Raw genomic sequence first — 24,202 nt, 5'->3', positions numbered from 1 at the left:
TAATGGTTAACGAGTCGGACTTGTAACCCGAAGGTTGCCGGTTCGATTGAATGAACAGATTGAATGAACAGCGCTCTATTCCACCCTCAATACTCTTGAGCACGGCACCTAACCCCAATGGCTGCCCACTGTGTGTGTGTGTGTTCACTACGCACTGCTCCTAATGGGTATGCACTAACTTGGATGGGTTAAATACAGAGGACAAATTCCAAGTATGGGTTACCACGTCACTTTTTTTTAATTATAACTTGTGTCATAATTATGATTTAGCAAAGCATAATTATTTCCCTTATGTGGCAGAAATCTGCTTCCATGGTTATATGTTTAGGAAGTTGTGAAAGTGAAAAAAATAAATCAAATACTTATAAGTTCAAGATGTTTGACCTCAGACCACTTTAATAGTTCCTGTCAAAGACATGCCAAACAGGCCGTGTCTCAAAAAATGTTGTATTTGAACATAAATGAGTCTTGTCAGAATTGTCACAATACCACTTAAATGTTGTGACAGTGCCACCTACTGGTCAAAATGTATAAATATTAGTAAATATTTGTGGTTTACTGCTATATTTGACTTTAAATTCGTAGTAAAGTCTTTGTAGTCAGGAGCTGCAATGACTTGATGCGGATTTAAGTGAGCCATGCTGGTCCGATTTTAATCCATAGCCTTTACGATCTCTCATCAGCAAATTGCCATCGCCCGTGAGGGTGACCTGCTGACTAAAGAGCGCCTGTGCTGCGGTCTCTCCATGTTCGAGGTCATTCTGACTCGCGTCCGTGGTTATCTGGACGACCCGATCTGGCGCGGACCATTGCCCAGCAACGGCGTGATGCACGTGGACGAGTGCGTAGAGTTTCACAGGTTGTGGAGCGCCATGCAGTTTGTGTACTGCATCCCGGTGGGAGCTCACGAGTTCACCGTTGAGTGAGTGGAAACTGATCACCGGCTCTTTACTAAATTAGGATTTTGAGCTTTTTAAAAGATTTCGATCCTCTTGCAGGCAATGTTTTGGAGATGGTCTGAACTGGGCCGGTTGCATGATTATCACATTACTCGGTCAGCACAGACGCTTTGATATCCTGGACTTCAGCTACCATCTCCTGAAGGTGCAGAAACATGACGGCAAAGACGAGATTATTAAGAGTGTGGTGAGTTTTTCGAAATGAGTTTGGTGTATTTTTCATGTAACTTCTGTCTGCAATCAAGACACCAACTAATCCATTTGTTTCCCTCCTACTTTAGCCACTAAAGAAAATGGGTGAACGAATTCGCAAGTTCCAGATTTTGAATGACGAAATCTTTGCCATTTTGAACAAGTACCTGAAGTCTGGGGACGGAGAGAACATGCCAGTAGAACATGTCCGTTGCTTTCAGCCTCCGATCCATCAGTCATTGGCCAGTAACTGAGATTGCCGTACATTTGCACCAATTAGGAGTGGAAGAGATGGTAGAGGGAAACATATTTAGCAACAAGTTTATCCTCAAGTTTAGGACCAGTTTCACTGTCACATTCTTCTTAAGGAAGCCTTTCTCATGCCAGCCTGCAGTGTTCACAGAGCCAGTAAGTTGCCTTGCGATTAGCCGAGAGATTTGGTATGCACCAATCAATTGTACCATTATTGGTTTTGCACGTCTCAGGCTTTGGTAAACGAGGCTAATGTGTTTTAAGATGATGTAGACAAACAGTTTTACTTAGTGTATTTCAGGTTGATTTGTTTTGTATACACACTCGTGCCTTATTATAGATAAATGACTTCTCTTTTATATGTTAATGATAGCACAGCACTACTCATTTTCATGTTTTGTACTTGGGGAAAGCAGTGGGAAAGGGTTGGAAAATGGCCAAGTGGGTTTTATCGACTGATTATTTAAGCTTTTGCTGTGGTGAGAGACCCGTGGTATATTTTCTATGTGGTGTTGTTGAATGATTGCATGCAAGGTTTTTTTTTCTTCTATTATCCTGAATAAAACTTTAAAGGGATAGTCCACCCAAAAATGAACATTGTCATCATTTACTCACTCATGTTATTCCAAACCTGTACGAGTTTCTCTCTTCTGTTGAACACAAAAGATGATATTTTGAAGAATATGGGTAAACCAACAGTTGATGGGAGCCATTGGCTTCCATAAGTATTTTTTCTACTATGGAAGTCAATGGATACCGTCAACTGTTTGTTTATCCGTATTGTTCAAATATCTTCCTTTGTGTTCAACAGAATAAAGAAACTCGTACAGGTTTGGAATAACATGAGGGTAATGATGAAGTAAATGATGACAATTTAAATTTTTGGGTGAATATCCCTTTAAGCGTAACCAAGTTTTTACTCTCAATAAACGTGCCTTTTAGTATTTGAATTACGTAATCAGATTTTAATTCAATAAATATGTATCAAACTTGATTTCCCTGGCTCTTTCTTTACAAAAAAAAGGTAAGTGGGTTAAAGGACTAGTTCAGAAAAATACAAATTGTCATTGTTGACTCCAAAAATTAAGAGGGAGGGAGGGGCACTATATAATAGTCTCTGCCAGAGGCCATGAACCAGATAATCAAAATCTTCAAGATGAGTGTTGAAATAGATTTGAAGTAAATTATACATTTTGCAGGACAGTGGGGTCTCCCCCAGACGAGTTGATCGGGTTGATACTATTCATAATCCGAAGGTAGCTGTGTGTAATGTTAATCTTTTACTGACAAAAACATGAGATAAATAACAAGATATTAACATTTCAGATACTTGAATGAGCTCAAGCTGAACAATTAACACTGGTAAACTGAAGTGCATCGCTAGTGGGTTAATTATCTCACCCAAACGCATCCGATACATGCATACAAACAATATAGATGTAATATTACAGCTTGCATATGTACAAAATGACAAATGAAACCAACTTGTACTAAGTTGCGTGCTAGTAAGACTGTGTGATGTGCGCTGCATGCAGATAAAAACTACTGCACAAAAGAATTCACAAAATTATATTAATAAAATAGAGTACTCAATAGAATGCTATTCAGGCACTCAGATTTTCACAAGGACCATTTTCACTTGTTTTGTAAAATGTTGAGTCATGTTTGAACACTTGGTTTAATTGTGAATTCGTCGGCTAAAATTAGACGGCATTTTTATCAGTATAATGAGCTACAACTTTATGAATATGACATCATGATGTATTAACCGAACTTAAAAGGATTTTTGTCAAGTAATTTTAAATAAAACACTGGCTGCTTGTGAGAAACATGATTTTAGAAGACTGCTTTTTTGGGTAAATTGGTTGAAAAAAAAAAAACATGTTTGGAGTGACATGAGGGATGATTTAAATTAGATTTAGACACTAATAAATTGAGATGGTCTCATTCCACTTGGATGTCTTTATTATAAAGTCAAAGCAACAACCAATTTTGTAGAAAGGAACTCAGTGCATGTAAATACAGATATCTGTACATAAAATATAACAAAAGTCTCTTAAAAACGTACAGTTGTATATTTACAGTGCTACATGAGGAATGAGATGATGCTTACCATGTAGTCTAGATTGAAATAAAACAAAAAGAGGCAAACAAAACCCTTAGTACAATCGATTGGTCCATCTTTTTTGACTTTTTTTTTTTTTGCTTTGAGTTGATTGTCTTAGGTTTTATCTCATCTGAAAAAAACAAAACAAAAAAGAAGCTAAAAGTCCATAGAGCAGCCAAACATTTTCATTGATGAACTGCTGCATATTGGTTCCTCCTCGAACCTAAGAGACGGTCATAGTGCCGTTTCTCCTGGAGACGCTGTCGAAAGGCAACCCTAACTCTCTGTCGTCAAAGTCCTCCGTGACGTCATTATGTAGAAGCTCATAATTGGAGTGGTTGTGGGCGGCGATGCCGTTTGACAACGGCCCGTTCCTCTCGTCCTTCCTGATGGACACGGCCAGTGTCGCCAAGCTGATGCTAACGTCCTTAAAGGCGTGCAGAAGAAATATGCCCACTATAATCGTAAAGAAACCGCTCATTGTGCCGATGATGTCATCGACCCCCATGTGTTCCCATTCTTTGAACAATATGGCAGAGCAGGAGAGCACTGAGGTGGTGAAGAACACGTAGTAGATGGGCGTCACCAGGGATGTGTTGAAGATGTCCAGTGCTTTGTTCAGGTAGTTGATCTGTGTGCTAACACAAGCGATCAGGCTCAGCAGCAGAAACCAGGCCAAAGGATTTCGCAACACTGGCTTCCCAGCGATGGCCTCCTTAATGGTGATGCCCAATCCCTTCACGCAGGAGACGGACAGGGCACCAATCACGGAGCAGATGGTGATGTAGACCAGGATGTTGGTCTGCCCGTGGCGTGGGCCCACTACGAAGATGAAGATGAGAGCTATGATGATGACAGCTGTTGCAAAGACCACAAAGCCTGGAGAAAAGACAATTATGATTAGTTATATACAGCACCTTCAAAAGAAACTTAATATAAATATGTATGTACAGAATCTTACAAAAGTTTGGGGTCAGTCAAAATTTTTTATACTTTTTAATTCCGCAAGGCTGCATTAAATTGTGTGACAGTAAAGACAAAAATTATATTTCAAATAAATGTTGTTCTTTTGCAATTTCTATTGATCAAAGAATATCCCCCAAAAAATTAAGCAGCACAACTGTTTTCAACATTGATAACCAGAAATGTTTCTTGAGCAGCAGATCAGCATATCAGAATGATTTCTGAAGGATCATGTGACACTGAAGACTGGGGTAATGATGCTGAAAATTCAGCTTTGCCAATCAAAGAATAAATGTTAAAATATATTAAAATATGAAAACAGCTGGCATAAATTGTAATAGTATTTAACAATATTAGTTTATGTATTTTTGATCAAATAAAGATAGCCCTGGTGACATAATGAACTTCTTTTTTCAACATTGAAAAAATCTTACTGGCCCCTAAACTTTTGAACGATTGTGTGACCGATACTGAGTCTGCATATTAATATTACAAAAGCTCAGGGGTGTCAAACTCAGTTCCTGGAGGGCCATAGCCCTGCAGATTTTAGATCCAACCCTGCTTTAATACACAAACCTGTGGTTTTTAAATAAACCATGAAGGACTTGATTAGATGAATCAGGTGTGTTTAATTAGGGTTGAGGAGAAACCCTTGAGGAACTGAGTTTGGCACCCCTGCAATAGCTGAATTCATCTCCTCCATGAGCCGTTTCTATGAGCCTTCATTGTCTTTACACGTCATAGTTTACCTGGATCAACCAGTTTTTTGGCCATGTCTTCCAGGCTGTCCATCTCCTCCTCTTGAGGTGCGTGTATCACCATGGTAGTGGAGCCCAGGATACTGAGCAGACAGCCAAGCTTTCCGTGCAGGTTCAACCTCTCTGTCAGGAAGTACGAGGACAAAACCGCACTGCAAACAGGCAAACATTCAACTTAATCAGGACAGTTCGCCCAAAAATAAACACTCTCAACATTGTCATGTCTAGAATATTTTTAGAATTCTTAAGAAGGAATGTACTGTACTTAGTAGGAATCTCAAAGAACCTGTACTTTTGGAAAAAAGTTGATACTACAATTATGAGTGGCACTTTATTTTACAGTCCTGTTCCCCCTGTACTTATTACAGTAATTGCAATAACTGGGTAATAACTAGGAGCTAACCCTGGACCTACTCCTAAACCCCACTTTAACCCCTGTAGTTGCCATTCATTACCTAGTATTTTCTTAGGCAAGAACACTGGAAGTACACATACTGTAAAACAAAGTGCAACCAAATTATGACAATTACTATTACATATTGATTATCTGGGCCCGTATTCATAAAGAATCTTAATGCAAAGAGTAGCTCCTAGTGACAAAATTCTAAGAAAATTCTTAGAAATGTGGGCGTTTACTCTTAAATTTAAAGAAAAAATCCTAGTCAAGAAAAAAGTAATTCAGAAAGCATCTTAACCCTTAAAAGAGGTCTTAAGGTCAAAATTGTTAGGAGCACGGACGAGGACTTTTAAGAGGCTTAAGAGTTTCTTTAGCAGAGGAGAAAATGGCAGAAAGACGAAGAGGGAGAAGAAATGTGTTGCAGACAATGGATGACAGTGAGTTAATAAGATGCTATAGATTAGATCGTGCAGGGATCATGTTTGTGACTGATCTTTTTAGAGACACGCTAATATCTCCGACACAGCGCAGAAATGCCATAGCGCCTGAAATGAAAGTAATCACTACATTACGATATTTGGCAACTGGGAAAATTCCATGTTTGATACATTAAAACCAACATTCAAACCACCATTTAAATAGACATGCCAGCAATCAGTGTAACTGGAAAGAGTGGAACAATTTTTATCATTCTAAGCCAAGCAAATACCTTATAGGAAATCAACAGCATGGTTAATAAAATAAGGATTTATATATATAATGTGTGTGTGTGAGAACGGTCAAATAGGAAAAATTACGCATGTAATTTCAAAGTGAAGGCTTAGAATAGACCCTATACTTAAAATCACTTTTTTCCCCTTCTTGGACAACCAACCAATCACAGTCTTCAAAAGATTGTGTCATACATAGCAACGGGTTCAACCCCGCCTCCTCACTAAGATAAACGTTTTTGTCTTTTCCTTACTCAGAGTTGCTCTCAGATCAGTCCCGAATTGCTCTTAAGCTAAGACTCCTACGTAAAAGTTTTTAAGCTAAATTAAGAGTTTTCTGAGAGGATTCTTAGAATCTTTATGAATACGGGCCCTGGTGTTTTGTTTTTGTAAAATTCATAATAAAAAAAGAACCATACATGAGCTTTCATATATTTACCATCTATATTGTTCTAAACCTTTTTTTATCCACAACAATTGTCCAGGTTTTCATGATTAACTATGTAAGGATTTTATAAATATTTCAGATCTTAGCATTCCTAGAAAAAATGACTTTTCCCAGTCTAGAAATCTCATGTTTAAAATGCTGCTTATATCCAGGTTTTTACGAAGTAGGAACCCAGATTTCCACGACGCTTTAGATTCTAGAGAGCATTTGATTGGACAGAAGATGATGAAAAGCTGAAGTCCGCGGTGATGTCGTAAAAAATTGTGAGAGACTGTAAGTTTTGAATGATTATATCTCCTAAATGCAAATTGTGTCATTGTTTTGGAACACACCAGCTTATTCATAACCTTAAGGCTAACATATTCATTCTAGAAGCTAAAAAACGTTCATTTTGATTTCAGGGGGCCTTCAAAGTCTACTTGAGACCCCTATAGAAGTTTGTTGTGAATAAAATAAGTTACGAGACTATGTTAACATCATGTGTTGTAGCATGTTTTGGTCCATTTGAGAGAATAACACCTTTGACATTAAAGGAGAACTCCGGTCAATTTTAACATTGAGCTAATTTTTTTTGTAAATTTGGAGTGCTGTCAGTACAGAGAACAACGACAAAAATCGGTGTTGCCTACACCATGTTATCCTCTTTTTAAAATTTGCACCCTGTTGACTTCAATGGGGCAAGTTTTAAACCTGCTTTTAGCCTCTTAACATCCTTGATGTGTCATTACAAGTGCACAGCTAATGTGAGTGATTCCTTCAGAGTGAACACGGGTGAATCTGACTGCAGTAGATGTGAAAGATATTAATAAAAATGATGTTAATTCAGCCAGCGCACATACCTGTATTTACTTCCTGTTTTCGGTCGAAGTCCATAGTAGTCGATTGTCCAGTTCACACGCGTGATCGTAGGTACTAAACCTATGCGCGTGAACTCGACAATCGATTACTATGGTGTTAAGAGGCTAAAAGCAGGTTTAAAACTTGCCCCATTTAAGTCAACAGGGTGCAATTTTTAAAAAGAGGATAACATGGTGTAGGCAACACCGATTTTTGTCGTTGTTCTCTGTACTGACAGCACTCCACATTTACAAAAAAAATGAGCTCAATGTTAAAATTGACCGGAGTTCTCGTTTAAGCATTAAAGGTCCCATTGCATGGATTATATTATTTTAGAATGCCCTTATAATGTTAGTATGTTTTTTAGATCAAAAGTTGTTATAATTTAGAAATAAAAGGCCATATTTCCTAGCCTGATTTTAGCCTCTGATTTGAACGCTCTGTTTGAAGGGGCGTGTCTGCTGTGAGACTTCAGTGTAAACGCCCACTGCTGTGATTGGCTGACATGCTTGCATATGAAATATCTAGCCTTACATGTGGAACTCTCTCGAAAACTTTTACTATTACAGCTATTATACGTTTTTACTATTACAGCTATCGGGATTAACGAATCGTGAGAAGTTTTTTAAGTATTTAGATCTATTCCCATCACATAAAAGGTTGCAGTGATGCGCATTGAGCAGATGACAGCCTGTTGATCGCGTGAATGAAGGTCTTATCATTGCAACGCAGCTTCTGCACTCTCACTAATGATTTCACCAATGCAAACATGAGGTAAGTACAGTAAGAGCTTCGTTGTGCAGCGTATCAGCGTCATTGATTTCATAACGAGTTTTGGCAAGTGTCCAGATAAACTCACGCTGTGTGATTGACAGCTTGGGCGATTGGAAAGGGATTGTTCTTTGATCGCTTTCTATTAATCACAGTTTAAGTAAGAGTATTTTCATTCTACTAAGAGAAATGACATGAAATTGATCGTTTAGTCACTGGCTTGATTTACTGATGCATAAACAGTATTGAACGACTTTGAGAGAAAGATTATCTGTCTGAACTTGAACAATTACACATCAGACATTCACATAACCCACTGGTTCTTCAGAGGCTCGGATGAAGGAACTAAAAAATACTTTTGTGTTCATTTGTACATCCACACATTGAGCAACTGCCATGCTTCGCTCGTTTGCAAGCCATGATGTCTCTCGAAGAAAAACCAATATCGCGCTCGCGCAGCTCATTTTCTCATGGGCGGGCCAAATTCTTTTTGCGGGCAAAGCAGAGAAAGGGGAGGTAACCTTTCCCCTTATGACGACATAAGGGGAAGATTTCTAGATTCGCCCGTCTGAGCTTTCATTTTCACAAAAATACCCAGGGCTTGGTTTAAACCCATCAAAACGTCTAGCCACTGGGGGACCATAGGCAGGCTAGGGAAACTCATATTAAGGTTAAAAAACCTCATAAAGTGAAATTTTCATGCAATGGGACCTTTAAGAGATGTATCACACTTTGAGAAGCTGATGGTTGCACTTGCAACGGCTATTATATTAAGCTTGTACTTGGTTTAAAAAACAAAAAAGGAAACCACAAAAATTAACCACTAGCATGAATCACACTTTGGTTGTGCAACAGAAACATCCTGCAAAAATACTTTTTGCACAACAATACTTTCCTCCACCTGTAGCATTCATTTTTATTTACACGTTAACACTAAACAGGACGTCATGACATCAACATCAATTCATCAAAAATTGTCAAACCTGACTAGCACACTGAGAGCCCCGAGAGGAGTGACGAGTGTGGCGGGAGCAAAGGCGTATGCTGCGAAATTGGCAGCTTCACCAGCCCCCACTGTCAAAACAGACAGAATAAAATAGTTACTTCCAAGCAGCTGAGACACAAACATGATAAATATATGCTGTATGTGTACATCTGCTTCAAGTTTAAGATAAATATTAGTCGTTTACTCTGTCACTTACTTGATAACAAGCCAGCCCACCAAAGCCATTCTTTTAGGTATGCATGACCTCCTTGCCCTGGTAAAGCAAGATGATTAATGTTTCAAAATGATTCTAGATTTTTTACTGTCAGCAATTTGGTGTGTCATAATTTATATAATAAAATTGCATTGAATTTCATGTATTGGCCACTCTACTTTCTAGATATCAACACTGAAAAAAAGGCATTGACAACTACTTGGTTCAAACATTATAATCTCCCTATTTTTGTAACTGTCAAGTCAAAGAACTAAAATGCTACAAGTAAAAAGGTAAATGACAACACGGTTTGTATTGACGTTAAACAGAGAGTCAGTATTCCGTTAACCCTCTATGGTCCAACATTTAAACTGTTAAAACATTTGCGTTCGGTAAGATTTTCTCATGTTTTTGAAAAAAAAAGTCTCTTTTACTTATCAAGACTGCGCTTATTTGATAAAAAATACAATAAAACAAATAATATTAAAGATATATTTCTTCTATTAGTTTTCTATTTTAACATGTTAAAATACTTTTTATTCATGTGATGGGCAAAGCTGAATTTTCAGCATCATTACTCCAATCCTCAATGTCACATGATCCTTAAGAAAACATTCTAATATGCTGATTTGGTGCTAAAAAAAACGACTTTTCTTATTAATATCAATGTTAAAAACAGTGGTGCTTTTTTTTTATTGTTATAAATAAATAAAACTTCCAGTATTTGAAGTTCATTTACTTGCTGAATAAAATAATTAATTAATTAATTTATTTATTTATTTTAAATATATATCCACTATATCAACAAATTAGTTTTATAGTGACTATAAAGGGTAAAATATGAAAAAGGGGGCACTTTAAAAGACCTATTTATGTATAATTATCAGAAATTAAACAAACACCTGTAAAATGTATTTTCTGTTGATTGTTCTTTTGTACTTTATTAATTCATTTATTAGGTTAATTTAAATAAAATAAAACAAATATATATGTTAAAAACAAAATGTAACATAAAATAACTTATTAATACCATTATCATACAATGGAACGTAAACTACTCTATACACTAAATATGTATTCCAAGATGGGCCATTGGTAATCATGTCATTTATCAATGACAAATCATTTTAAACAATATGAAAGTCAACTATAACACAACACATACACCTTATTTAAGCAAAAAACAAGTTTGAAACCAACTTAAGGTATTTAAATACAACAAAAAAGGTTAAAAGATTTCCGCTGCTTATGTTTGTTGTCTAGCAACCTAAAAATGCTATCATATTACAGAATACAACCCTGGAATAAATTAAACTTCATAAAAGTGAAAAGTCATTGGTTATAGTATTCTTTTAAACAATGAAACTTATTTTTGCTTTCATTATAAATGGCATGAGTCCATATACAGGATTAAATATCTCAGTACGGTGAAGTCATGGAAACAGAGTTAATGATTTATAAAAAGTGTGTGGCAAGTGATCTGTGCTGTGCTGCACCTTTAAGTTGAAACAACAACAGCTACGGAACAGGTGTGTCAGAATAAAACATCTCAAAAATTTCCTCACCCATACCAGTTAAACTTATGGCAAAACTGCGTATGATTTTCTGACACCGTAAGATTAAAAGCTTACAGAAAGAAACATACCTGCTCGCATCGAGCCCTTCCTGGCCAGTCGAAGGAGTCCTTTCTTCTTTAAGATGAAACTACCGCCGATAAATATACTGGAGCTTATTGCCAAAGCAAGGCCTATATAGAAATCGTACTTTCCTCTGTCTTTACCCATAGTGTCGTCGGTAGAGTTTCCTCTCGTCACATTGACATACGTGCACCAAAGATTCAGTCCAGATGAACAATCCTGGCCAACTGCTGAGCCTGGCAAGAAAGAAAAAATATATCATAATTATGTAAATAAATTCCAATAAGTTCCAAGTTAGGAATGAGCTTATATCATACCATTTTTATAAGAAACACTACTACACACATTACAGCTCACAAGATTTGAGATTTCATTCATGTCAACACACACACACTGCTCTGAGGGAGAATGAAGAATGACAGTGTGTGTGTAAAGCACAATAACTGACAAGATGACATGAGCAGTAGTACAGGAAGTGACTCTATAAAACACTGCAGGCTCGAAGTCCTATTACACATGTTGACTTAAAGCGAATGGTATCAGCATTGAACAATAGGTTTCACCCTAGTGACTTTTTTTTTCTTCCGTCATTTCATTACAATGAAAGACTGAGAAAGTCATTGTGCAACTTCAATGCGTGTCCACGGAAGAAGTATTTCAGGTTTGTTTCAACATAAGGCCAGAATCTGAATGACAGAATTTTATTTTTGAGTGAACTATCCCTTTAAGGCGCTAAACATGAGCATACAGCTGATCCAGCAAACTTTACAGAGGTACAAAAATCCCATGTTCATTTTACCTAAGTGTTAACCAGTCATCTCTTAAGGGTCAACATTTGGTTGTCGCGACATTAGGCGAGATCTTCTTGATATGACAGCATGATGACTATTACCTTATGCATACAGCCAAACCCAGCCGGATAGCTTAGCCAATTAGCTTCATAATTCACATCAAAACACACGCGTGGCTAAAGGAGGTTATGAAGTCATGCGGAGTACCTAGTTAAATTCCAGCGATCAGCTCGACATCGTGTCCGGTCACAGAGATTTCACGGTTTTGACTTTCACATTTTCTCGCGACAGACGCGATGTTGACGCGAACCCAGGCAGATCCACCTACACAGCAGCGATGTCCGACTCGTGATCGAATCGTTCTTTAGAGTCGGATCTTTTCAAACAATCAGTTGAACCGGTTCACAAAACTCGGCCTGAACAATTCTGAATTCATCCATACATTTTTCAAACTGCTAATATACTATAGTACATATAGCCATTAAGTAAATGCACCAATTATAAGATCGATTCTTTCAAATAAAAGATAATAAAAATAAAATATTACTTAGCATTTCTAGTATTAAATATTAATTATTAATATTAACTTAAACAGAATAAATTAAAAGGGCAGCACGTCTACCGTCTTAAGAGCTTTGAAGTTCTGAAGATGAAATAACTTGTTCACAGGCCTGAAAATTCAAAAGACAATAAAATAAATAAAAAAAATATGATGAAAAGACATATGATGGTTGACTTTACTATAATGAATGTAAAATTTGGCATGGAACAATAACAGATTACTCATTCAGCTGATGGCACTCATTTACTTCCACAGTTTTTTTTTTTTTTCTACCATATAAGTTAATGGGTGCTGTCAGTGACAACTGTCTGGTTACCAACATTCTTTAAAATATCTCCAACAGATTCAATACTGGTTTGGAACAACTTGAGGGTGATTATGTTATGACGTTTTTATTTTTATTTTTGGTTGAACTATCTCTTTAAAGATTCGAGAGAAGATGAGTAAACTGATAGCAAGAGCCTTTGTGAAATGAGGATGGGGAGGAATGTTCCAAATAAAACGTATTGTATATGTTTTTGAATTTATTGTATGATTTTATCAACACTGTGAAACGTAAATTACATTTTGCTAATCTAAATGGGTTAGATTTTCCATGTAGCCTACCACATGATGCAGCAAAACGCCATGACGTAAAAGAATCACCGAACGCATTGTGGGAAAGAGCCGATTAGAGGCAAGTCGGACACCTATCAGTAGAAGGAAAGAGGAAACGTACGCGCATGCGCGGAAGCTCTCTTTTGATTGGTCTTGTGACGTCTTGTGCTAAAGTCTTCCTTCATGCGTTTAAACATTGTAACAAAATGTAAAGTGCGTTTTAATCATTAAGGCGAAAACTTATTTTTGTTATAGATATGTTAAATCATAAAAAGTTCCCTCCTCTCCTAATATCAAAGTGTGTGAGTGCTTTATGTTGAGCGCGTGACGTACAGCAGTTGCACAAAAGTATATGTTAAGACAGGTGCAGAAACCAGACATAGGCTACAGGAATCTCTCTTGACATTAAAACAGCGTATTTTCTACAGCTAATCAAAACAAATTTACAATGAAACGTTGTGAGTATAAACACAGGTAAATATGTTATTAACATATATCAAAATATATAAACATCGATAGATTGTAGAAGTATAAAACGGGTCTGGTTTTCATCCGGCAAACATTAGCAACTACAGAGTAAACGGAAAAAAATCGATTAAAATAAAACTTAACTTTAAAGAAATCAAAAGGATAAACTGTGAATACAACCAGAAATGCCCCTACTGGAATACATAAAAATAACGCACAATTTACCCTGGGATTAAAATAATTTCCGTTCTCTGATGAGACTGGATCAGGACGCAGTGGGATCGAGGTTTAGGAAGCCAACTGTTGTCTCAAAGGTAAGAAAAACAGCCCCTGCTGGCCGTCATCTCGCCATGCTTACAATTACATTCAATTATTGATGGTAGACTGAAAACTGTTACCATAGAATTATTCCAGACGTAAATCGGCGTTTATTTGTATACAAACATGAAAAACATCAATATTTTATTTTATATGTACCTGGTTAAACATTTATTTGGAATATAAAGGGGGAAAAAATTAGACCAAGAGAAAATTTTTTTTTTACACTTTTGAAATTGTGATTTATTCATGGTTGACTGCACACACACACACACACAATCAAACAGAGGTTAATATAATATCAAATAAATGTTAGTTTTTATTTCCAATAAGCGATTAAATTAATTATATATTCTAAATTAAATTAAATTATATAATTATATTCATGAAAATCATTATATTATTAACCCTTGTGCTTTGTTGAAAACCCTATAACACCTTTTGTGTTCCCGGTCAAAAATGACCAGCCTTGCTTGTAATGCTATATTGTCACCAAATATTGGATTCAATCTTTTTGTAAACTTTTCTTTCAATTTGGACAGGTTTTGTATTTTTTTTTACTTTTGAAACGGATTTACTGTAGACCTCGTTGATCTGAGCTTATGCAACTCGTATGCAATGTTTTCTGTGTGTAAAAAGAATGATTTGTGGATAAATTTGTCAATATTCTACAAATGTGGAAAAGTTGCACCGTTTATTACACTTGTGTGTATACTTTAATGTTTAACCAGGAAGTTTGTTTTGGAATGCTTTTATTTTGTGCAAAACGGAACAAAAAAAAATTATATCATAACCAAATATTGGATTCAATCTTTTTGTGAATTTGTTTTCTATCAATAATCATACTAGTGTAATAAATTGTTCAAATAATAGTACATTTTATTCAATTTTATTAATATACATTTTCGGGAAAAAGAAAATCCTTTCCAGGTCAAAAATGACCCAAACACAATATAAGAGTCAATCAATAACTTATTAACTGAGATAAAACTGATGCATAATAATCAGGATAAATTCCATATTAAAATAAACTTTTTTTATTTAATATAATGAAGTCTATATAGGATGTCTCCCTTATTTGGATTTGTTGGTTAATTACTATTAACACACATTATCTGATCTTTGTTTGTTAAACCAACCCTGTCAGTTCTTGATTAAAAAAAAAAAAAGATGTACTCATGGGTTAGTCCTCTTTAGCTTTGGTTTGGCTCCAAGTAAGTTTAGTTTCTTGAGAGATGCGTAATAAGGCAACACCCACAGATACTGTGATAAAACCACACAGAATACCCAAACAGTCCACAATGCCGAGTGCTGTCCATTCCCTGAAAAGAATAGCGGAGGCTATGATGACACAGGAGGTGAAAGTCACATAGTAAATGGCCTCAAACATGTTAGAGCTAAAGCTCTCCAAGGCTTTGTTGATAAAGGTGAACTGGATCAGAATACTGACTATGAGAATTCCCAGCAACCCCAGGAAGAGGTAAAGTGCTCTGCTATCACTTGTGGGTGTTCCACTGAAGGCCTCCTGAGCAGCCAGTCCCAGGCCTTTGCTGCTGGGCACAGTGAAACTCCCAAGGAGAGAACAGATGCCCACATACACCATAATGTTGGACTTTCCATGAACTGGAGACAGCCAACCGATCAGAATGATCAGTGATAAGACCACCAGTGAGATGTACACCAGGAACTCTGAAACATGAGTGGAAAGATCAGATACATGGTATGGTTCAATGAGAGTGAGTTAAAGGGATAGTTCATAGTTCAGTCATCATTTACTCACCGTCAAGTTGTTCTAAATCTGTATGAGTTTCTTTGTTCAGCTGAACACAAAAGAAGATATTTTGAAGAATATGGGTAACCAAGCACTTGCTGGTCCCCATTGACTTCCATAGTAGGAAACAAAATACTATTGAAGCTAATGGGGACCAGAAACCAAAATATGTTCTTTTGTGTTCAACTGAACAAAGAAACTCATACAGGTTTAAAACAACATGAGGTTGAGTGAATGTAAATGATGACAGAGTTTTCATTTTTGTGTGAACTATCCCTTTAAGTTTATTCACTCACACATCAATTCATATAATGATGATGAAGCAGGATTCATTCCAGAGAAAACAAAAGGACTTTTAAATGTCAGCAAGTATCTATGTATTGCTATGCAAAAACACACCAGAAAAAAGCTGCAGATGCTCTTATCCAAAGCGACTTGAAAAAAATCTGCCGTTAAGTGATTTTCACAAAAGTACAATAAGATTATTTCCATAACTTTGCAATTCATGGCAGGTTTCTGTGTTAACCCTTCTTATTCTTAAAGCGATAATCCACCCAATAATGAAAATTCTGTCATCATTTACATACCCTCATGTTGTTCCAAACCTGTATTACTTTCTTTCTTCTGCGGAACAAAATATTGTGAATAATGCTGGTAAGAAAACATTTTCGGTTCCCCTTGACTTGTATTTTTTGTCCACACTATGTATGTCAATAAGGACTGAATCAGTTTGGTTATCAGTTTTAGTTCCACAGAGGAAAGAAAGTCATACAGGTTTGGAATGACATGAAGGTGAGTAAATGATGACAGAACTTTCATTTTTGGGTGAACTGTCCCTTTAACCACCAGACTACCATTGAGAATAGATGAATTATGGCTCCACCAGACATGTTTATCATACCTGGGCCCATCAGTCTTTCCTCTAGTTCCGCTCTTGATGTAACATTTTCAGACTTAGGTGAGTGAATGATGAGCACAACTGAACCACAACAGCACAAAGCGCAGCCAAGTTTTCCTATGAGATTGAGATGTTCCTGAAGCAGCCAGGATGCCAGAACGGCTCTGATTAATGATGAAAAGACAAAATCACATTAATCACTCCTGGGGCCTGTTTCAGAAAGGAGGTTCAACCAACTCTGAGTTAAAACTTGAACTCTGAGTTGACTTACCCTGAGATGGGAAACTCTGAGTTTTCGGTTACAGAACAGCTGAATTGAGTTAGTTCAATCAACTCTGAGTTGACCTACTCTGAGTTTAGCGCGTGCACCACAACTATAAAAAGCCATTATCAATGGAGTCCAGACAAAAAGAGGTCTTCATATTTCTCACCAGTGCGAACATTATTACTGTAATTTTACAGTATTAGAACATTAATACTGTAATTTAATTAAAGGGATTACTCTTAATTCTTCTATAATTTAAAGTAAAATCTGATATAATTGCATTAGACTATAGAACAATTCTGTATATTTAACATACATTTTTAAAAGGTATATTTTTAATGTAACCTCATATTTATTTAATTCTCATAAATAATTCATGCAATTGTATATTGTTTATTTGAAAGCATTAAAAAATGGGCTGTTTCTTGTCTCTCCTTGTATTGTTCAAGTGGTTGAGGTTAATATGGTAATTAAATTAGTAATAAGTAAACCAATGCTTTCTAAAGATTGTCATTGTTACATTAATCTAATTACACTGTTGAAGATATCATTTGTAGTTAGTAATACAAGTAACTTACCCAACTGTTATAATATCAGAGGTGAAACTGGAAGAACAGTATGTTATTCAACCTAATTTTAATTTTCATCTAGGTGCAATCCTGCAGGCATTAAAAGAACATGGCAGCAGCTGAAAATTAAATATAAAAACATAATTCAATCAAGTAAGGCTTGAGCATATAATGGGTGTAGGCTACCTGACTTTACAAACATTCGACATATTAAATAACTAAATAGCATCCAGTGTCTAGCAGCGCAGCAGCATTTTTGGCTGAGGGAATTCCTGGACGGACTTCAGAGCCAGTCCCAAAGATCCAAGGGCCTTCATAAAATGGGTTTACATATGTGTTATTTTTTATATAGGCTATTTTTTATATATCCATATATTTTACTTTGAGTTAGGATTTTTGTTGGTCCCAACCGATTCTGATGGTAATATCTGTCTTTTGGAGCCTCCTGTCCCAACAGAACCCCAGGCAGTTGTAAGTAGCCTATCAATACACCAGAAATTATGACAAATAGTGTTATAAAGTGCACTCAACCAAATGCTCATCACATGGGGATAAAGAGTTTCTGCTGCCAGAGCTACAGAGGTAATGTTAATATTATGTGTCTACACATCAAACAATCTACACATTCACATTTTTTCACATTTTTATGTGGAGTAGCCTATAGAATCAAAGTTTAAATCTAAGTATAAACAGGTATTCGTATCTCCCTCCGCGCCCCAGAGTGTGGAAGAACAGCTGGAGGACGGTCCATCAACTTCTGTTGCACAGATGAACAGTTCAGTGACTTCCAGTAAATGCCACAGTTTAATTCTGTAGAATTTGTTCAGAACTACATTATGTCACTCTAATCTACTACTGTATTTTCAGTTGCCAGTTAAGGAGTTATATAGACTTCATCTTATTAAAAAAAAAAAAAAAAATAGAAAAAAACTGCAGTAAAAATAGCAATATTTTATTTATTAATAAAATATTAATTTTATTAATAAAAATGTACTGAAAGAATGAATAAGGTGTTTAAACACTACTTCCTCTTTAAAAAAGGGGAGGAGACAAATAGAAACTGGGTTTACCGAAGAAAACCTGCTCCCGACCAGGTTAGGTTCACAGAGTAAGTTACCATGGTACCTGACTCTGAGTTTAAGTTACCTCTCTTTCAGAAACGGGCTTGACTTACTCTGCTTTCTCAGGTTTAACATACCTCCCATTTTGAAACAGAAAACTCAGAGTTTCCCTCATTTCAGGGTTAACATACTCAGAGTTTTCACTTAACCTCCTTTCTGAAACAGGCCCCAGGTCACAGTATAGATGCTCTGATATGCTGATTTAAATGTGAAATAAATGTCAACTGTAGTTGTTGTTGTTGCTCTAATATTTATATTGAGATTGCTCAGACCACTGCATTGAATACATTTCAATTAATGAAGAATATAATATATAATAAAGAAATTCACCCAAACAGGACTCCCAGGGCTCCAAGGGGAGTGACCACAACTGCCGGGGCAACATTGTATGCCAGAAAATTTCCTATTTGTCCCACAATCACTTAAAAAAACAACAACAAAAAAACAACAACATAAATACACACTACCTTTATTAACATTAGTTACATTTTATTTGCAGATATAGAGGTATTACTCACTTGCAAGTGTACCACACCACCACACACAGTCAGCCAGGTAAGTTCCACCTGTAGTGTGACATAAATCATCCTTTAAATATTAAATCTGGACAGGAAGTGTAGCTTATTTGGGACAAATAAGGAAATAGCGGTATTCTGATGTGAAATACCTGATTTGCGGGCTCGCAGTATCCCCTTTTTCTGGAGTACAAACGTGGATCCATTGATAAAACTGGACACAACAGCAATCGCAACACCAACGACTGGGAATGAAGTGTCGTCCATAAATGTATGCGAGTTTATGTGTAAACGGTCAGTGTAAGTTCACTCTTTGACTGGTGTTGATACAGCCCTTATAGGCTTGTTATGTTGTGGTGGACTTTGTCATTCGTCTTGAAATGCACAAAAACATATGAATCGGCGTACTAAAATTACATCCCGGAAGTGCATTCTCAGGAGTTCCTTGCCAAACTAACGACCTCTACTGGTTAAAGGAGAGGACCAAACTAATATCTAATAAAGAGTGATTTAACAGATAAAGTTATACGCATTTAAAGCAAATAAAACTTTAAATTATATTTAAAGGGCCCATTGTGTCCCTGTGTTTCACGATACCTGTAGTATAAATATGAGGTGGCTGCGCAGAGCTTCAAGCTGTTAACAGCAGGTGGCGTTGTGATATAAAAAGTAAGTTTACATGTGAAAGTCTCAGCCACCTTTCACTTGAATGGGAAAAAAAAGATGCAATACAAGTTAGTAGCATAGGTTAGTAGTCACTCTGGCTGTCAGTCCCATGAGGGTGAGTAAATGTTGACAGAATTTTCTTAAAAATGACAGAACATTTATTTTATTCACACAAATTTTCAAGTTTTAAAATGTAACAAATTTTACGTTTATAACAGGGGTGCCCAATCCTGTTCCCAGGAGATCTACCTTCCAGCTAAGTTCAGCAACCCTGATCAAACACAACTGAACCAGCTAATTAAGATCTCCAGGAGAAGATCTAATTACAGACAGGTACGTGTTGGATCAGGGTTGAATCTGAACTCTACAAGTAGATCTCCAGAAACAGGATTGGGCCCCTGGTTTATAAAGTGTATTGTTTATTTCTCTGAATTGTGGTATTGAATTTAATAATGTTGTGTTTTTGGACAATTATTGTATACATAGAAATCTATCTTCTTCAAATTCCTAAAACCTATGCATGACAAAAATAAAATAAAAGTGCTTTTATATATATATAAAAAAAAAGATTAATATTTTGATTGAAATATTTTTCTGTCTTCTGTTTTTTATCTTTATTTTTTACTTATTTGAGACATGGTTAGTAAGCAATAATATGAATTTTAATTAAAACTATTTATTTAATTCAGAACAAGGGCATTTTAAATATAGAGGATTTCATTAGTCCTACATTTCACTGTAATAATGATAAATTAATTAACAATCAAATAAATGAAAAATACATTTAATTAAATAAAGAAAAAATGGTGCTGTGGTGTGGCATCTAAAACTCCTAATTATTTTTAAATTATGCGTGCAATGTTATGACCTCTTATTAATTTTGAAACTATACTGAATATTTGTACTTTATGAATTAATTTGTCACACCTCATGATAACCTAGTGGAATCAAAAATGATTGAAATCGTGAAAAACGCAAAGAAATCGTGACAGGTCAAAGTACCTGATATACACTATCCCTTATACATTAATATACATTTTTGCTTAAAATATAGTCAAGTACAAGAAAAATACGTATTTGTGTATTATAGTTTATGCGGTAAACCCATAGACTGTAAACGAAACATACGTCATTTTAAAAATTCTCAAATTTTATGAACGCCGTGCTCCATGTGTCTCTATCCCAGCCTGTGATTGGCCCTTGCGTCGTCCCGCCCTCCGATTGATGTACGTCATCTGATTCTTCTGCATCTGTTTGGCTGCCAATACTGTCAATCAACACACGACATGGCCGACATTAAAGTGCAGTGAAGCTGGTGGTAGGACCGGAGCAGTAAGGATTCAATAAGACAACCGAACAGGTAAAAAATGCGTTGATTCCGTTATGACTTTTAGGATAGGAAAAGGTAGCTGGGTTGCGGTATTAATAGGCTGTAACGTTAGTGTGTTGAAGAATAGCAGGCCAGAGCGCTGTGTTTGGTAACGTTAACGTCCTGTCTTGTAGCTGCTAGCGGCTGACAGCCTGAGTTCCATCAACAACACACCGTTCACAGATAGCAACCTGCAGCATTACATCAATCATCTGTTGATTAAAACAACAACACTATTTTACTCGCATGTAGATACTGACATAAGAGATTAGATACGGATGTGACCAAGCCAACACCCAGTTTATTTTAATAAAGGACTGTAAGCTTTAACACAGTTCCACAATCATATTTTAATAATTTTAATGATTTTATATTTATATTTTACTACTTATGTTAAATATTTCTCATTTGTTCGTTTTCATGCATTGCAGGAATAGGTGGAAGACAGTTTAACATTTCAAGGTTGATTAGGCTTGAAGTTAAAGGAACATTTCACACTAAAATTAAACGTTTGCCAATATTCTTTTATCATTTCAAAGCCATTTTGAAGAATGTGTTGTGCAATGACAATGAAGGGTGACAAAATATGTCAAATCACATAAGGGATTCAAAATGATTAAAAAATGTCCATTATACGTGTGTGTGCTTGTATTCCAAGAATTGCTTGATCTTTTTCGCAGAATCAGTCTGGGTGATTCTTGAGTTCCAGTCATTGATCAATGATTTGATCTCAATATTTAAAGGAATAGTTCACTCAAAAATTTAAATGATCATAATTTACTCAATCTCAATCCATTCTATGAGTTTCATCTTTCATCCGAACACAAGCCGAGTTATATTAAATATCCTGAATCTTCCCAGCTTTGTTATGGTATTGAATATTGAGTTTTTGAAACTCCAAAAAGTTCTTTCATCCATCATAAAAGTAATCTATAGGTTAAGTGGGTTAATAAATGCCTTCTGAAGCAAATCAATGAGTTTTTTGTAAGAAAAATATCCATATTTAAAACTTTATAAACTATAATCACTGGCTTCCGGCAACGGCTGTACGCGCGCTCACGAGATAGTCGAGTTTTGGCGGTAGGTTGACCTCTGACCTGACGTAATTTTGGTGTGTTTCACAAAGATATCATGCAAGAAGACTTGACATATAGTGCTTGAGTATTGTGGACTATTTTGATTTTGAGATATAGGCTAATATCATTAATTCACCATTCTTTTCATGAAGAAAATTCTCCAAAAAATTCTGTATTTGGAAAGACCAAATTTTCAATGTTGGATGACCTATCCCTTAAAATGACTTGCTGTTATTTCTAGGCCTATTTTAATGTTTTTGTAATGCATTAGTTGTTTGTTAGGAATAGGATGAATGTTCAACACCAAATTTTGAATTTGGCTATGAAGATGGTTCCCAATTATCTGAAAGTGCCAGATTGCATCATCACCTACACACTGTACTGCAATGACTGAACTACTGTGCCTTTGAGAAAATCTATATGCAAATAATCAATATTAGCTAGGGTGGGATAGTCATTTTAATGAGATCTAGATAGCATGGCATGCTTTGTTTTGCTTGTCAAAGCTTCACGCCACAGTGTTAACTTGTTGTTTGATCTGTGAATGTGTCTCTTTAAGGAAGGCTGCGTCTGCAGCCTGGAGAGCTGAGGGAAGGATGCCGTCTCCATCTTTTTCCCTTGATGCCCAGCTGCGCTTCCATGACAAATGGCTGAAGATAGACTTGCAGGTAAATTTTGTCATCAGTCCAAATATTGTCGCCTAGGATGCCCCAGCCTTGATGCTAAATATAGAGTGTTGATGTTTTTTTAGGGGGGCAGGGATGTATTGAAGTCCTTATCCGAAAGCTACTTGGTTGCACTGTTGGTCAACATTTAGCAATGTGGGTAGTGTACTAAGTCTCAGCAGAAACAGGAATTGTTTGTTGACATTGAAAATCTTTTGTATCTTGTTTCTTGGTGAGTAGATACATTATTTTGGTCAGTTGCATATTAAAAGTATCGCTTGAGGTCTTAAACTTAAAAAGCTTGTATTGTGTGTTTCTGAAAATGGTTCCCTTAGCAATGGGGTAACAGCATTTCTGTCAATGTGCCTTGCTGTCAGAGCTCTCAAAGCAGACAGAAGTCTCTTTATGCTTATTTTTCTGACCTCCTGTTGGTGTTTACTGTGAGACTTCTCATGCAGTCTGATTTTATGAATATTGTGAACTTGCCAAAAGCTGTTTGGGTGCCTTTTTTAGTTATTTATTTTGGGAGACTATTGCTTGAAACAAGACAGGCTAGCTTGTCAGTTTTGTTTTGAAAATTTGCTTAACTTTTGTTGTTTGGTTATGTTTCAGTGACTTCATTGTTAGAAGTTGAATCATTTTGTTTTTCTTCCTAAATTGGGATATGAGATGTTATTAATAGGGCTGCATGAAATCTAATTGTGATTCTTCTTATAAAAAACGCTGCCTTTGTGATTTGATAATTCGCACTAAGCCATATCACGATTTTGGTTTAATTTCAGTTGTGTAGCCGTAGTTTAACCATTATTAACCATCTTGTTGCCATGTCATCATGGTCCATGTTAACTCTTGTCCATGTTACGTTTATATTTCATTCAAACAGCAACAAAGACATGTAAACGAACCAGAAACCGGACATTAGCCTAAGTCTCAAGATGTGACCCTAAAAAGGACCGATTTAGCATTTCTACTAAAATGAGTTATTTTAGAAAGTATTCTAAAAAGTATGATGTAATATACCATTGTTCATTTTGAATTTAAAATGATTCTGAATGATTACCATATTCATATACTCTAATATTCATATTCTGATATTGCACACTACTTTTAAGAGTAAATTTGGTACTACATGTCCTAAAGCCGAGGTAGTACTGCTTTGTAGTAGCTTTTTGTTAGTGGTGGTTGTTGATATGCCCACCATTTATGTTAAATTCCATCTTTTTACACATATAAATGGTATTTAACTGTTTTAAAATAGGTTTGTGTGAAGTAGTAGATTATACAGCATTTTTATTTCTCTCCACAGTGTCCAATTCTGTAA

The 24,202-nt window shown here is 36.0% G+C and overlaps 3 protein-coding genes across 13 annotated transcripts in view; 2 read left to right on the top strand and 1 right to left on the bottom strand.

The window, feature by feature from the left end:
- cyfip1 (cytoplasmic FMR1 interacting protein 1) overlaps nt 1-2,398 on the top strand; it is a 42,871-nt gene extending 40,473 nt beyond the window's left edge. For both annotated transcript variants that reach the window (XM_081380079.1, XM_081380080.1), the window contains exons 29-31: nt 684-922; nt 999-1,146; nt 1,241-2,398. In XM_081380079.1, the coding sequence (XP_081236205.1) occupies nt 684-922; nt 999-1,146; nt 1,241-1,405 (552 nt within the window). In that variant the 3' untranslated portion in view covers nt 1,406-2,398. The remainder of the gene's footprint in view (nt 1-683; nt 923-998; nt 1,147-1,240) is intronic.
- A 956-nt stretch (nt 2,399-3,354) lies between these two features.
- Nucleotides 3,355-19,491, bottom strand: nipa2 (NIPA magnesium transporter 2; the record flags this gene model as incomplete). 7 transcript variants are annotated; one of them, XM_081380087.1, is made up of 9 exons in its annotated part: nt 3,355-4,389; nt 5,223-5,383; nt 9,378-9,468; nt 9,597-9,653; nt 11,239-11,466; nt 16,639-16,799; nt 18,921-19,011; nt 19,109-19,156; nt 19,258-19,491. In XM_081380087.1, 9 exons carry the CDS (start codon nt 19,370-19,372, stop codon nt 3,734-3,736), a joined length of 1,608 nt encoding a protein of 535 aa, XP_081236213.1. In that variant the 3' UTR covers nt 3,355-3,733. The 7 variants fall into 7 exon arrangements, with proteins under 7 accessions (XP_081236213.1, XP_081236211.1, XP_081236212.1 ...); XM_081380085.1 differs by lacking the exons at nt 16,639-16,799; nt 18,921-19,011; nt 19,109-19,156; nt 19,258-19,491 and adding an exon at nt 13,874-13,984; XM_081380086.1 differs by lacking the exons at nt 16,639-16,799; nt 18,921-19,011; nt 19,109-19,156; nt 19,258-19,491 and adding an exon at nt 13,190-13,261.
- Nucleotides 19,492-20,957: 1,466 nt separating this feature from the next.
- herc2 (HECT and RLD domain containing E3 ubiquitin protein ligase 2) overlaps nt 20,958-24,202 on the top strand; it is a 64,693-nt gene continuing 61,448 nt past the window's right edge. For 2 of the 4 annotated variants that reach the window (XM_081381173.1, XM_081381170.1), the window contains exons 1-2: nt 20,958-21,131; nt 22,776-22,884. In XM_081381173.1, the coding sequence (XP_081237299.1) occupies nt 22,813-22,884 (72 nt within the window). In that variant the 5' untranslated portion in view covers nt 20,958-21,131; nt 22,776-22,812. Of the gene's footprint in view, nt 21,132-22,775; nt 22,885-23,012; nt 23,114-24,202 lie in introns of those variants that run through there. The other 2 variants (XM_081381171.1, XM_081381172.1) reach the window with 2 other exon arrangements.

The sequence above is a fragment of the Scardinius erythrophthalmus genome, assembly GCF_964197995.2.
Source record: "Scardinius erythrophthalmus genome assembly, chromosome: 12".
Classification (NCBI taxonomy): Eukaryota; Metazoa; Chordata; class Actinopteri; order Cypriniformes; family Leuciscidae; genus Scardinius; species Scardinius erythrophthalmus.
The sequence above is the reverse complement of the archived record's forward strand: the minus strand, read 5'-3'. Positions and strand labels throughout refer to the sequence as shown.